A 15,977-nucleotide genomic window follows, 5' to 3' on the forward strand; every position below is an offset into this window, starting at 1 on the left:
AGTTATGACAGAGAAGGTCCCCATCATATTTCCTCTGGGCATAGAAGAGTTTTCTATCACCATGCTGACTATTACTGGGCATGTAATAGTGGAGCTCCATATAGATCAAGATCCAGGTCTCCAGGATACACTTATCCTGCCCATTCTTATCAGCCTGGTAGGAGATCCCCCTCATCTGTCCACAGAAGGTACCATCACAGAGCAAAGGAAGTTTCCAGGGGCCACAGTGAAAGCCTCCAAAAATTAATTCCTGTGGTCAATACTCATGTGCCAGCTGTGCCTCTTCAGGGTGACACATCGACTTAGGTTTTCAGGTTGGCACAAACACATTCCTATTCAAAACCATGCCCTTCAGTCTATCCTTAGCCCCGAGGGTATTCACAAAGTGTAAGGCAGTAGTGGTAGGACATCTACAGGAGAAGGGGGTTCAATTTTGCCCCTCTTTAAATGATTGGTGGCTGGCTGTGAAGTCCCCAACCTGTCTTCAAAGAGACCTTCAAGACACCATAACTCTTCTGGAACAGTTGGGTTTAAAAGTAAATTACAAGAAGTCCCAACTAATGCCTATTCGCAAGATAAAGTTCTTAGGAATTATGTTCAACTCCATCACAGCTTCAGTGACTTTACCAGAAGAGCGTGTTGAACATATCAGGGACTTGGCCTACCATATGAACATCAACTCACACTGCACGCCAAGTTCAGTGAATGTTAGGACTCATGGCCTCCACTACTGCAGTTTTACCAATGACCAGACTCCATATGAGGCCATTCCAATGCTGATTCCTGGACGTTTTTCATCCGACCAGACACCTGAACTTCAGGCTGTTATATCTTCCAAACCAGGTTCAAATTGCCCTGACTTGGTGGACCTCACATCAGAACCTCCATTAGTCCATGCTATTCAATGGGACAAATCCTCAGGTGCATGTCACTATAGATGCCTCCAAAAACAGTTGGGGGGGCTCACCTCAAAGGGCTTCATCTGAATGGACATTGCTCTAAGACAGAAGAAGGTCATCATATCAATTATTTGGAACAATAGCACAGTGAAGTCCTATATAAACCGACAAGGCAGGATGGGGTCATACACCCTCTTGCATACTCATAGCGCCATGGTGGCTGCACTACCCTTGGTTTCCGTATCCGCTACACCTGTCCAGGAGACATTTCTTCCGTTGTCCCCTGTTCCCATCACTACTGTTACAGCAGAAGGGGAAGCTATTCCATCCGGACGTGCAGAGGCTTCATTTAACGGCATGGCAGATCCGGCTGACTGGCCCACAAAATTGAGGGAAATAATTGTGGCAAGTAAAAAGCCCTCCACTATGACTTCCTATAGAGCTAAATGGAAGTGCTTTATGGAATACGTGAAGGGCCTCGGTGATGATGATCCTACCATGGTTCAGGTTCCAATCATCCTGTCTCATCTATCGTAGCTCAAGAAATCCGGACATTCTTTGTCTTCAGTTAGGGTCCACTTGGCTGCCATATCCGCATATTGGATTACTCCACCTTCATCTCCTTCCTTGTTCGCACTTCAAGAAGTTAAGCAGTTCTTAAAAGGGTTGACTTGCCTTCACCCAGACACTCCTTCAGTGGCTCTGCCATGGGATATGCCACGTGTTCTATCAGTCTGCATGGGGAAGCCTTTCAAGCCCATGGAGACATGTGATCTCTGTTTACTGACTTTAAAGACAGTTTTCCTAGGTGCAATGACTTCTGCACATAGAGTGGTAGAACTGAGAACCCTGTGTTCAGATCCACCTTGCCTGATTTTCCAGAAAGAGAAAGCTGTTTTGAGAGTAGAAGTTTCAACTTTTCACAGATCACAGGTCATTTCTTTGCCAGTATTTTCCCCGAATCCATCTTCAGAGGAAGAGCGCAGATGGCATACCTTGGACAAATCCATCTTCATAGGAAAAGCGCGGATGGCATACCTTGGACATTAGAAAGGCATTGGCTTTTTTATATTCAGTGTACAGCACCCTTCAGGTCTTCCACGGCTTTGTTCATGATGTACGGTGGGCCACATAAGGGCCAGAGGGTATTTTCACAATCTATCTCAGCCTGGATAGTTCATGCAATTAAACTGGTGCATCAAGTAGCTGGACTGGATCCTCCTGCTAAGCTGAAGGCTTATTCAACCAGGACTGTTGCTGCCTCCACAGCCTTTTATCAGAGACTCCCATTAGACACCATATATTAAGCAGCGACCTGGTCTTTGCCTACAACCTTTTTTAAACATTATGTTCTGGATGTTCAGGCTCACAATGACTCAACCTTTGGGAAATCTGTTTCATTAAGAGTTCCATTTAAAGTTCATTGTTGCCACTGTTACTTCTAATAAAAAAGTTAATTGACGTCTTTTGTTACAGTCCTATCTGTTCAAATTTAGTCTTATACAACATTGTCACAAATTTTATCTTCCTGGTCTCGGAACTCTGCTTCCCTCCTCAGATGTTAACAGGAGCTTGAGATACACCCATCTGTGTGATGGACAGAGACCACTTAGAAGAACTTTAGGTTGCTTACCTGTAAATGGGGTTCTGTCCATTCACACACCCTCTCAACTTGCCCTGCTGCAGAACTGTGTAGTGGCAGACTCCAGAACTGAGGAGGAGGGTTGGAGCACGTGACCTAGGTACAGAGGGGAGGGGCCTAACCATTCATCTGGAGAGAGAGAGAGAGAGAGAGAGAGGTAAAAGAGCTTGTGAGGTTCTGGATGCTTCTTCACACTAGCGTGAAGCCCATCTGTGTGACTGGACAGATGACCACTAGAAGAACCCCAGTTACAGGTAAGCAACCTGAAGTACTGCAACCAGGAAAGATTTATTCAGATTAAATTGATTAGCTTGTGTTTGCTGTTCTGTAAACGTAATTTTGCTTCCAACAATTTAGACTGTCAGAGACTTGGTGATTTTTTTTCACAAGGGTTGAAGTAGCAGGCAGAGGCCAAGAAGGGAGTAGTATTTGTGAGAGGGATATATTTTGATAGATTATTGTTTGGGAAAGAAACAGGACACTGAAATCTGTTGCAGAAAAGTGGCAGTTCTGTCCACCTAATTCTCCTTTTTGGCCTTTCATTAGATGCTGCCCTTACCAGCTGTCCTGGCTGAGATTCTGAAAGCTACTTGGGGTGTCAAATCTTGTAATAATTAATAACTTGAACTGGCATATTTTCATCCTTGAAAATGTTGGTACACCGATTAGCATATTTTTCCTCTTTCACATATTTGTGGCAACTATTTTTTCATGCTGCCAGGAGGTTACTAATCATTGGTAACCAGAATGTGCTGCTGGATCAGAAGAGTTAGATATTGTGAACACTTATGAACTGTGGCTTGATTTATGTTCACCACTTAATGTTAATGTTCATCACTTAATGACTGCAACAAATGATGCCTTGCATACAGGAATGAGCCATCACAAAAATAACACCATGGGTAGAATCTTGTATCTTCTTGCATCACCAAAGACAATGTTTTTTTTAATGGAATCAGACAACACAGGTCAGCTGTCAGTCATCAACTATCACAGTAATACAATGTAGAGATATAAAGTTATCAAGTGATGTACATAAATGGTGAACCACCCTTAGGCTGGTGCACATATAGACATATCCAATGGATGCTTAACTTCCAGTCATATCCTATTGCTGCAACAAACGTCAGAGCTCATTTAGTTTTAGGGTAATATTTTGGCCCAGAAGACTGATGTGTCACTTCATTGTATTTACAATAAAAGGTTTATATAACACCAAGAATAAACAAGGCTCTGGCTGTATAATCATCATAGATACAATGAGTGCAAATGAAAAAGAGTCTACTTATAAGTGCCACTAAGTCTGCTTCTCAACTGTTCTCTCTCAGCCTTTTAATTTGAAAACATATATTTTTCACAAACATAAAAGAGAGACACTGGTGCTTTTGTCTCTCAAGAAAACAGGTTATGCAAAGCCTGCTCTGAACATCTGATGACTCAGGAAAGAAAGAAAGCAAAGCCATAACATTTCTAGCTTGATTGTCCAGTTTTACACAAGTTTATCTTCCTGGAGGCGATTCTTACTTACATGTGACCAGGAGATTGACAGTTTACAAGCATGGATTACGAATGAATATTATTTTATTTTTGTCTTGCTTAGATGGTAAACCTTCAGTTGGGACTTATAATCTTTTATTTGTGCACACTTAGTTTTGTGCATGCTATAAAACTGAATAATAATCCTTTGTCTAAACTGGAACAGAATAGAATCCATCTTTAATTAACACTGTGCGAAACAGGATGCTGGACTAGATGGGCCTTGGGCCTGATCCAGCAGGGCTGTTCTTTTGTTCTTATGATCAGTGACAAAATGGGGAAGATCTTTATTTTCTTTTTTTTTAAAAGTAAATATAATGTTTGAAGGCACCAATGTCAAATGAATTTGTTGTCCTTCATGGTTCTCCCAGCTGCTGCCTGTGGCTTTCCTGTGTTTTCGTTGTTGGAGAAAGGGGGGGCCAAAACTCATTTGGTTGAGGTCAGCCAACTGGGCTGCAGCATGTTGGTAACTGGCTTAATCCCTGCCTTGCCAGAGAGTGAACTGGTTAGCTGAGGCAGGCAGCCTAACTTTCCTGATGAGAATGGACTCTCTGCACAGCTTTGCAATTCTGATGTTGTAAATACTGTTGCTATTCCAAAGGATCACATCATTAAAATGTGATGAAAAGCCATTGCCAGGCAAGTTATTTCCTTTTGGAATTTTCCTCAAAAGATTTGGCTAATAACTGAATTTAGGCCCTCTCTTTATTTTCTTGCAGTTTCACAGTTTGATTCTCAGAATCAATTACTGGATTTTTCATCTGACTCCACAATGATTTGCTTTGCCACACTGAAAAACAAACATATGGAGAACCTTTGATTTAGTACCAGCTTGTTGTGACATTGTCCTGTCAAATAATTATCCTCCAATGCTTTCGTCCAAAATCAGAATAGCGTTAATGATTGCTAACCTCTGGTAGGAGATAGCACCTGAAGAAGAAGAGCTGCCGTGTTGTAGTTCTCAAACTCAGGATCCATTGGATATAATTTGTTTCTAATTGAATCAAAACAGTTCAATAAGGATGATTTACCAAGGCAAGGGAAGAGCTGACATAATGAACACTCTTTTTTAAATTTATCATTCTATTCCATTTGACTGCAGTCTTAATAAATGGTCCTTCTTTAGTTGCCAGATTTATGTACCAGTTAGGAACTCCAGAGTTTAGATCAGGAACCTCAGAATCTGAAGCTGGGACCTAGCCTGATGAGCTATCGAGGTTGTCAAGTGCGTGTGGACCTCAGAGTTGTCTTGATGCACAAAAGAAACAGTGGTGTGCAACACTGATCCTGTGTTTGGCAAACCATGTAGTCCTATCCATACATTATATTCAATGCATGTAGACTCTGTGTACACTTTCTCTCTGCGCCCTAAATTTTAGGGGCTTGCACTTAGATTCACTTGTTAAGTGAAGACGTGTTTAGTCATTCAACTAAAATATATAAGCAGAGACACCTGTACACATATACAACCTAATGTCTGAATAAGGCTTATGAATCCACTGACTTGGGCAGGCCTAGTATAATAGGAGAGGGGATTTCCTGCCTTTTCCACATCAAGAGAACAGTACCTTCTGCTAATTGTAAATGCTCCAGATTCTAAACTTATGGACCCTGAACTGGAAAGAATAGTTCCGTGGTCTAGACTCTCATAAAGATGTCAATGGCTCCATTCCATGTGCTTCAGTAACTTCAGCTGGTTTAATATACGTAGATAGTTTTAGTGGGGAGGTTTGTGTGTATAGTTTAAGGACAAATGAGAGATCTCAAGTCAGCCCATCAGAAGTTATATAGATTATATATTTTATAGTTCTTATTAATCCCCAACTTCTCCACAGCTTATTAGGAATTCATGATCACCAAAGGATGAGGGAAAGAAAACAAAAAGGAACAAATTAAGAGGAGACAACTGGAGAGTTGAAGAAATATGTCCCAAATGCTGAGAGTGAAGTATGCTACTTGTAGGATAGTGGCACTGGTAGCTGAGGAGCTGAGTGAAACAACCTCTGGCTGAATTCAGATGTAACAGGAAACCAGAGATAAACAGGGCAGAGGTTGGAACTCTATTATGTCCAAGTTCATGAATCTGCAGTTTCAAGCCAAAAGTGACCTGCGGTTTGCCTCTCCAAACTCCAGTTTGAAGGAGTTTGGTTAAAACCATAAAGGTTTACCACGAAGACCTCCTGTTTGGCCGCCGAAGCATTATGTCCAAGCCTAGATGCCACCATAACTGTGGTTTTGTGCCGATTTTCAAACTACAACCATAGAGGCAGCAGTGCAGACCTGCCCAGGAACGTGGCCGCTCCATGGCTGCCGTACTTCTCGCTGGCCACCTCTTCAAGCACCAGCACCGCACTTCCTGTCACCTATCCAGCTATGGAGTTGCAAGGCAACAGGGATGCCACTACGTCCCATCCCAAGCTTGTCAGCCTGTTGAACAGCACAGTCATATGGGGATTCCTTCTTCCCATGCTGTCCCTTGCTCCTTAGTCTCCCCTCTCCCCATGCCGGCAGATCTGCATACGTTGCAACACGAGACCAAACCCAGGAATTTTTAATGCGAGTGAGAGTGAAGATCCGTCCCCACACATGAGACTGCAGTATCCCCCCACATCCACACACAGGGCCAAAGTCTAACACATGGAGCATCCAAATCTCCTTTGGGTACATGAAAGTCTTCACAGGGAAGGGTGGGTGGGTTGCAGTGCTTCTGTTCTATCTTTTCCCATGGAGAGTTGGGGGCCTCACACAAGCGGGCCTCCAATGTTGGGTTAGTTCAACCCGTGAGCATGCAGTCCTTTGGGAGACCTAGCGGTTACAACTGCATGGTCCTCCCTAGTAGACTGGCTCTTTCTCAGTAGACTGGTAAGCTGTCAGTGAAGTAGAAGTGTAATTTGGTCTGCATGGACTGCTTTGATGGGGTGATCCCTCACAACAGCATCCTGGGTCACAGTGGGTCAGACCCCAGGATTCTCATTCATTCTCTCTCTCTCTCTCCCCCCTCCTAGGATAGTCTTCATATTCCCTTCCCTTTCTTGAGTAACAGGGAGTAAATAGTGCCTTTCAAAATCCCACCCACTCACCCCAAAATCATGCTTGTGCTGAACTATTTAGGTGCAGGGCTCTTTGGAGGGCAGCAGTGCCATCACTGTCTGAAGCACTGGTGTGGCATGGCATTTAAAGGGATTTAAATGTCCTTTCTATGTTGAGGGCAGGCCGATGGCTCAAAAAATGCATGATTACTCTCAGCACACCCCCTTCAAGATCATGGCCACTCCCAGCCACTCTGCAAATGTGCTGAGGCTTTGCCCACAGTCTGGCTGTAGAGCGTGCTGGAATCGGCCTCAGCAGCCAAGCAGCAGGGAGCGGTTGTTCTCTCCTGGAACCAGAAGTTGAACTTCTGTGGTACAGTTCAAAGTTTCAAATCGAAACCGTGGGTTCTCCAACCTCCAGTTTTGTGTTATGTCTGAATTGGGCCTCTGTTTCCTTTCATCGGGGTTTTTCCCCATTTGAGCTGGCAAACCAGATTAGGAGGTACAGTAGCTGCTTGAAGACAATTTCAAAATATTCTCATTACTTTCCTGCAGAATAATGACGTATTTTTTTTTTTTAACATGGTTTTGTTCAGCTCTAATTTTAGATGTTGAGAGGTGGTGAAGCATGGTGGTTAGATTAAGAGTTGGGGAGTCCCTGTAAGTCTGTAGCAATGAGTCGTGGACAGGTTGCTATTCTTTCAACCAGAGCTCTTTATCTGCAGTATGGGAACAATAGTGCTGGGCTGCCTTATTATTATAATTATTTTATTATTAATTCAATTTCTATACCGCCCTTCCAAAAATGGCTCAGGGTGGTTTACCTAGAGGAATAACAAACAAATAAGATGGAACCCTGTTCCCAAAAGGGCTCACATTCTAAAAAGCAACATGATAGACACCAGCAACAGTCACTGGAACGGTACTGTGCTGGGGGTGGATAGGGCCGTTGTAACAGTTACTGAGATAATGTATGTCCATCACTTGGAATGCTCCAAAAATGCTATATAAATATGGTAGTCTGAGTTTGTGTAAATTCTCTATTAATAGCTCTCATTCTTATGCGGTGTATAGAATTGATATTTCATTGTCATTGCTGAATTGGTTGTCTTTTTAGTCTCCAGGGGAGGGGGAGTGAAGAATGAAATCCCAAATTTTATATTTAAAAGTATTTGTGATGTTTGCAAACACTTTTTAGGGATAACAACAGCTCCCCTATTTTTAGTGTTCTGGCCATGAACTGAAAATAATGGATTATAATTGGATTATAATTTTCTTGCCACACTTTGTGGGGTGGGGAGGTGAATGAATGAATTAAATAAATAAATAAATAAATAAAATTGTCTTCTCTCAATGCTACATATATATGACAATAAAACTTCTGTTTCAATTTTTAAAAGGAGGAGGAGAAAACTTGGACTGCATGCCACAAACCACTTATACCATTTTTGTGTGGCTAACTTTAGAAATGGCTGTTTTTATTCATTTGGAAAGTTAGAATATATATTGTTATAATTGTATTCTTTCTAATGGTTTGTTATTGTAGCTAACCATTTACTTTGAACATCGTTGCAATTATTTAAATATGTTTCTATGTTTATATTTTAGGCCTTCTGCTCTGTCAAGCAGCCCAACTTATTCAGATTTGCCGTTCATCAGAATTTCCCCACACAGGAACCCTGCTGCAGCATCAGAATCTCCTTTTAGCCCACCTCATCCCTACATTAACCCTTATATGGATTACATAAGATCACTGCATAGCAGTCCTTCCCTATCAATGATATCAGCAGCCCGTGGACTCAGCCCTACTGATGGTGAGTTTCAGACTGACTTCCTGTTTGCTGTCAGTTTGGCAACAGTTATATTAATCTTGTCCAAGTATCTCTTCAACTTCTTCCCATCCGTTGCAGCAGATTTGCCCACATTTATTATGTCATAAATGTTTCAATACTTCATCAGCCTATAACTGATCATTTGTACATTTCACTGAAACATCAACCAAAGATAGCATCTTATTCAAAATTTAAAAATCAAAGGATATTTATTGCTTCTAATATCCCGCCTTCTTATATGGATTAGAAAATGAGTGTACCTTTCATTTTGCTTATACCATAGTAAAGTAGAAATATGGTCCTACATTAGCAATATATTGAAGGAAGACAATAACACTTCTGCCTCAATTAAAAAGACAAAGACTGTGACTGCATGCCAGCAACCACTCTCATTTTTGTCTTGCTAACTTCAGAAATGGCTCTTATTTTCCTTCATTTGAAAAGACAGAATGCTTGACATATATCTTAGAAGGTTATTTAAGCAGGGTTCTCTTGAATTCAAATCTTAGAAGCTTGTTTTATCTTTTTATGTTTGCAAACATTAATAGCCATGATCCAGCTACATTTAGTTGTGATTAAGTTCCATATAAACCAATGGAACAAGTTAATCGGATCTTGTAACAACTGATTTCAGCAGTGTGTGCGGCAACATTATTGGTGCCATCTTATTTATCTGAATTTAATGGCCATTATTTCAAGATTCACCCCACCCTGGCTCAAGATGTGGGTCATAATATAGAGATGGCAGCTTGGGAAAAATTATGGAAAACTGATTTAAAGTTCACTGCATGTTATACTTTGAAAGAAAATTGTTAAAAGATGATGTACAGGTGGTAGCTGACACCGAAAAAATTAGCATTAATGTATAAAAATGTTTCAAACAAATGTTGGAAATGTGGACAATGTGAAGGAACTTTCTTTCATACGTGGTGGTCATGCGGGAAGGCAAAGGCCTTTTGGGATATGATATATAATGAGCTGAAGAAAAATTTTAAAATGACATTTCCTAAGAGGCCAGAATCCTTCTTGTTGGGAATAACTTAAGGAGAGTCCTCTAGAAGAAATTTAACTTTTTTTTATTTATGCAGCCACAGTGGCTAGAATAGTATATGCTCAGAAATGGAAAGATAACAAAATGCCTTCAAAAGAAGACTGATAAAAATTTTGGAATATGTGGAGATGGCAAAACTTACAACACTTATAGGGGATGAAAACTTGGAATGTTTTAAAGAAGATTGGGAACCTTTCTTACTTTACTTAAAAAACTATTTTTCTACCATGGACCTTTCAGCAGGGTTTGAAATTTAGTATCACAGCAGGTTGGGGTAGGGTAAAATCGAATTGTAAGGTGGAGTATATATGTTTTGTAATATTACAGCAATGGCTTATATGTATAGTTTACAAGAACCATGCAGACTGGTAAGCGGGAAGTCAATATTTACTTAATTAAGTGTAACTAGATTGTTAAGATATTGTAAACATCAATAAAATTTTTAAATGGCAAAAAAAAAAAAAAGATCCACCCCACCCTCCACAATTCTTTCATGGAACAAAGCATTTGAACCCACATGAATGCTTCCTTCCATATATATGCAGAATGATGAAAAAGGCAATGCTGGTGGGTTGCCTTCTTGCCACATATTTTTCAAATTTCACATTGTGTTTCAAACATATATGCCCTTCTTTGGGGAAACTAAATATTACAAAACAATTACAAATTCCAGAAATGTACTAAATGCACTTATATAACAATTAAAATAGAAAATATGCCCTTTCACTACACATCATTTTGTTTGCCTTTTTTTATCATTCTGCTTTGAGTTTTGGCTCTCCTACTGGTTGCACTTTTGTGTATATATGGACTGTGGATTAGCATGGTCAGAAACACTCACCATAGTGTCTCATAATTTGGACAGGAGGAGAGCTGATCTTGTGGTAGCAAGCATGACTTGTCCCATTAGCTAAGCAGGGTCTGCCCTGGTTGCATATGAATGGAAGACTAGCACTGTAAGATATTCCCCTCAGGGGATGGAGCCACTCTGCGAAGAGCATCTAGGTTCCAAGTTCCCTCCCTGGCTTCTCCAAGATAGGGCTGAGAGAGATTCCTGCCTGTAACCTTGGAGAAGCCACTGCCAGTCTGTGTAGACAATGCTGAGCTAGATGGACCAATGGTCTGACTCAGTATATGGCAGCTTCCTAGTTCCTATGACATGTATTCACAAAACCGGGATAACGTCAGTATGAATTCTGAAAAAATGACAGAAAAAGTTAATATAGATTGACACTTCTAAAGAAGACTGTGTGTGTCTACCCTAAGTTAATATAGCATTAGTAAGTGAACATCTATAATTCCCATAGAGAAAAAGAAAATCTACATTCAGGAAAAATTATGTGTGAATGAGCAATGAAAAACTGGGTCCTGTTAACTGTACAGTAATAAAACTGCTGATTCAAAAATGTAATGTGCAAAATGGTAATTGTGGCTAAACTGAGCTGTAATGGGTCATATTAGATAACTAATACATATGAAAGACTATTAAAATGCTGTTCTAATTAAGAGAGAAATTCTCCCCACAATAAAAATGGCAGATTTACAAAACAGAGACAATCTGCCTTTAGCTGAATTTGAAAAATGAGCTGTGCTCACTGCCCAAATGGATAATACCGTAGCTAATTAATCCTTACATATAAGAATATATACCTTTACAGATAGTCCATTACTTATGGGTGCTTGCTCTTATGAGAATAAATGTTAATGACCTGCTGTCAATCAGAGCTTATATTACACAAAACTTTCTTTATCACATGTGATAGAGTGATAAAGAAAGTTTTGGAATTGCCAAAGCATTCATTAATACCACAGAAGCTATGTTTAGAACTACCAAAATAATTTCATGCCTATCAAGATTATTGTTCAAAATATGTTACTGAAATGAGTTATATTAAATATAGATGTTGCATGGTGGTACTTTTTCAGGTACTCCAGGAGCTCTTTGCTTTATATTTATAATTATATAATTCCTATAAACACATGTCACAGTACAGTTAGGCAAGTGTAATATCATATCTCTTCTGAGTAAAAGAGGCAAAGTGCAGTGAAAGAACTCTAGTATTACAGAACTAAATGTTCCAAATCATATGTTTTGCATTAAAATAACAAAGTTTAAAAATATATATACATTGGTATCTTTTTTCATGGACCCTTGATCATTAGGGCCAGTTACTAATCTCTCAGCCCATGCAACCTCACAGAGTTGTTATGAATAGAGATGTGAAGGCCTGGAATTAAAAAAACCCTGAAAAATTCATGGGGGAAAACATTTCCCCCCAAGGTCAGAAGTGCAAAAATGGGAGATTTAGGAACCTCTTATGAAATATTTTCTCAATCAAAATAATGCATGAAATATTTACAAGGGATGATGTTAATATACTGCTATCTCTTCCTACCCATTGCTCTTTCAGAATGCTAACAACTATGAAATAAAAAGATATCTTATGTAAGACAATGAAAAGTTTTAGATAATTACAATTCTAGTCCTATACAATTAAGATCAACAAAGAACTCTCAAATCCCAAATGCATTTCTCCCTTTGCCCCTCACAGGGTCAGCTTTACTAGACGAAAACAGAGACCTACGCCCTTTTTAAGGCCCTTGTTTGTTTGTTGCCTGCATTCCTCTGGCCTGCCCTCCTCTTGGATCTGCGGAGTAGTGGATATAGTACCGAGAGGAGGGCTGGTCTTGTGGTAGCAAGCATGACTTGTCCCCTTAGCTAAGCAGGGTCTGCCCCGGTTGCATATGAATGGGAGACTTGATGTGTGAGCACTGCAAGATATTCCCCTCAGGGGATGAAGCTGCTCTGGGAAGAGCAGAAAGTTTCAAGTTCCCTCTCTGGCTTCTCCAAGATAGGGCTGAGAGAGATTCCTGCCTGCAACCTTGGAGAAGCCGCTGCCAGTCTGTGAAGACAATACTGAGCTAGATAGACCAATGGTCTGACTCAGTATATGGCAGCTTCCTATGTTCCTATGTACCCTTCTGATTTGGCCCCTGTTTATATGCGAGATGATGAACCAACTCAGAGAACTTGGACAAAGTGTTTCACCCTCCTGCAGGGAAACAAGCAGCCTATTTCCCTGTCTGCTTGTGTGGAGAAAGTTTAAAAAGTCAAAGGGGGATGCTGCAAGAAGTTAGTTGGGGGTAGCAAAGCCTGAGCATCTAAACTGGATAGCTTGAGATCTGCTTCCTTCTGTTTCCATCCTACCCCTTCCCGGGGATGGGGTCATAGTTTATCCCAAGGCGGTTTACAGAAGTTATAATGCAGTAAAATTCCATGAAAACAATTTAAAACCTTGAAATCAGTTAAACATTAAAAGCCATAAAACAACCACCAACCCACCCCACCCACCCCAAAAAAACCAACAACACCTGAGAGGCCTGGCAACCCCTAAGGAGTGAAAATAATAAAAATAAAAAGGTCTTTAGTTGTTTTTTTAAAGCAGCCACAGATGTCAAAGAGCAGACATTGACTGGGAGAGCACTCCACAGTCTGGAGACAACAACAGAGAACTCCATGTCCCACATGCATGACAATTTAGCCACTCTCAATGTCGGCACATGGAGCAAAGGCCACCCTGACGACCTTGTTTGACGGGCAGAAACCCTTGGGAGCAGGCAGCCCTTCAGGTATCCAGGGCCCAAACCATTAAGGGCTTTAAGGGTAACAACCAGCACCTTGAATTGGATCTGGAAACTGGAAACAGATTAGCAGCCAGTGCAGCTCTTAGAAAATAAGTGTAATATGCTCCAAGTGAGCAGTTCCAGAGAGAACCCTGGCAGCTGCATTCCTCAGCAACTGAAGTTTATTATTATTCTTCAAGGGCAGCCCAATGTAAAGTGCATTGTAGTAATCCAGCCGTGATGTGATACTGCAGGGATAAATGTGGCCAGATCTGCTTTCTGAAGAAAGGGACACAGCAGGCATACTAGCTGAAAGGCACCCTTGACCACTGCTTCCACCAGAGCATCCAAAAGCAGAGCCCAGTCCAGCAACACCCACAAGCTGAAAATTTGATCTTTCAAGCGGAGTACAACCCCATCCAGAGTTGGTTGAATCACCCTTTCCTGATTAGCTTTTCTGCTGACCAGCAGTACCTACATCTTGTCTGGATATAACCTCAGTTTGCTAGCTCACATCCAGCCCATCACCACCTCCAGCCCCTGGTTCAGTACATCCACTGCTTACCTAGGATCTGATGTTAGGGAAAGGTAGAGCTGAGTGCCATCTTCATATTGATGACACTTCAGTCCAAACCCCAAATGACTGGTTTCATGTAGATGTTAAACAGCATGTAGGACAATACTGACCCTTGTGGGATCCCACAGACTAAGGAGTTGAGCAGAAGTCCCCCAGCACAACTTTCTGGAACCTCCCCCCAAGAAAGGACTGAAACAACTCCAATGCACCATCCCCGATCTCTATACCTGAGAGGCGGTGCAGAAGGATATCATGACAGGCACTTAGGGAGATTATGCCATCCCCAATGAAGTTGACATGGAGAAATAGATTTGAGTGTCATCAGTGTACAGTGGTCCTTCTACTTACGAAATTAATCCGTTCCGAATGCACATTTGTAAGTCGAAAAGTTCGTAAGTCGAAAAGCGGTTTCCCATAGGAATGCACTGGGAATGGATTAATGCGTTCCGGAGCCTAGAAAAAAGACCCAGACCCCCAGTAAGGCTTGCAAACTGCACAGGAACATTTCTTTTCAAGAATAAACAGGCAGTAAACAGGCAGGCAAGTCAAGGAAACCGCATGTAAAATTCGTAAGTCGAGGAAACCCCATCTAAAACCGGATCTAAAACTGCCGTTTGTAACTCGAAAAATACTTATGTCAAGTAGTTCGTAAGTCGAGGGACCACTGTACTGATATCACCCTACACCAAATCTCCTGATTATCTCTCCCAGCGGTTTAATGTAGATGTTAAAAAGCACTGGAGACAATACTGATCCCTGTGGGACTCCATGCAAAAGTTCATGCTTTGAAGAATAACAGTCTCCAAGTGATGCCATCTGAAATCTGCCTGAGAGGTAGGAGCAGAACCACTATTAAACAGTGCCTCCCAATGTCAGCTTACTCAGGTAATGCAGAAGGATACCATGGGTGATGATATTGAAAGCTGCTGAGAGACCCAAAGGAGCAACAGAGTCACATTCCCTGTGATGATTCCCAGTTGGAGATCATCCATCAGGCTGACCAAGGAAGTCTCTACGCCATAGCCTGTTAAGAAACTGGTTTGAAATTGGTCCAGATAATCTGTCTCCTCCAAGATTGCCTGGAGCTGAGGGGCCACCACTCTCTCAATCAACTTGCACAACCATAGGAGTTTGGAGACATGCCTGTAATTTCCTAACTCTGAGGGATCCAACATAGGTTTCCCCCCCTCAAAATTTGTGGACATTTTACATCTCTAGCTATGAAGATAAAAATAACCACATACAAAAAACTGAGCTCTTTGGAAGAAAAATGGAATTAAATAAATATAAATAAATTTGTTCCTAGGATTCTTACTATAGCCTGTATCACCAAGATTTTCCTTACGGTTTTGGTGGATTAAAGTTACTTTAGAAAAAGTTAAAACTGCCCGAGATTCTTAAGTGTACAGCTGATTTCCCAATGAAACACATAACAGCCCAATTCATTTGCAGGCCATAAGGTTTAAACACCTGAATGAGTTGTTACTATTCTTCAAAACATGAACTTTTATATTATGGCATCCCCCAGGGCTCCATACTGTCTCCAATGGTCTTTAACATCTACATGAATCTACTGGGAGAAATCATCAGGAGATTTGGTGCAGGCTGTTATCAGCATACTGATGACACCTAAATCTATTTCTCCATGCCAATGTCATCAGGAGAAGGCATAATCTCCCTAATTGCTTGCCTAGAAGCAGTGATGATCTGGATGAGGGATAACAAAATGAGATTGAACCCAAATAAGACAGGGGTTCTTATTGTTTGGGGTTGGAACTCAGGAGATT

General features: G+C 41.1%; 1 protein-coding gene across 5 annotated transcripts in view; it reads left to right on the top strand.

Annotated features, from left to right (window-relative positions):
- The window catches only part of GLI3 (GLI family zinc finger 3), a 376,435-nt gene that overhangs the window by 253,698 nt on the left and 106,760 nt on the right, over window positions 1-15,977 (top strand). For all 5 annotated transcript variants that reach the window (XM_053264771.1, XM_053264773.1, XM_053264772.1 and 2 more), the window contains one exon: window positions 8,715-8,920. In XM_053264771.1, coding sequence (XP_053120746.1) covers window positions 8,715-8,920 — 206 coding nt within the window. The remainder of the gene's footprint in view (window positions 1-8,714; window positions 8,921-15,977) is intronic.

The sequence above is a fragment of the Hemicordylus capensis genome, chromosome 6 (assembly GCF_027244095.1).
Source record: "Hemicordylus capensis ecotype Gifberg chromosome 6, rHemCap1.1.pri, whole genome shotgun sequence".
NCBI lineage: Eukaryota > Metazoa > Chordata > Lepidosauria > Squamata > Cordylidae > Hemicordylus > Hemicordylus capensis.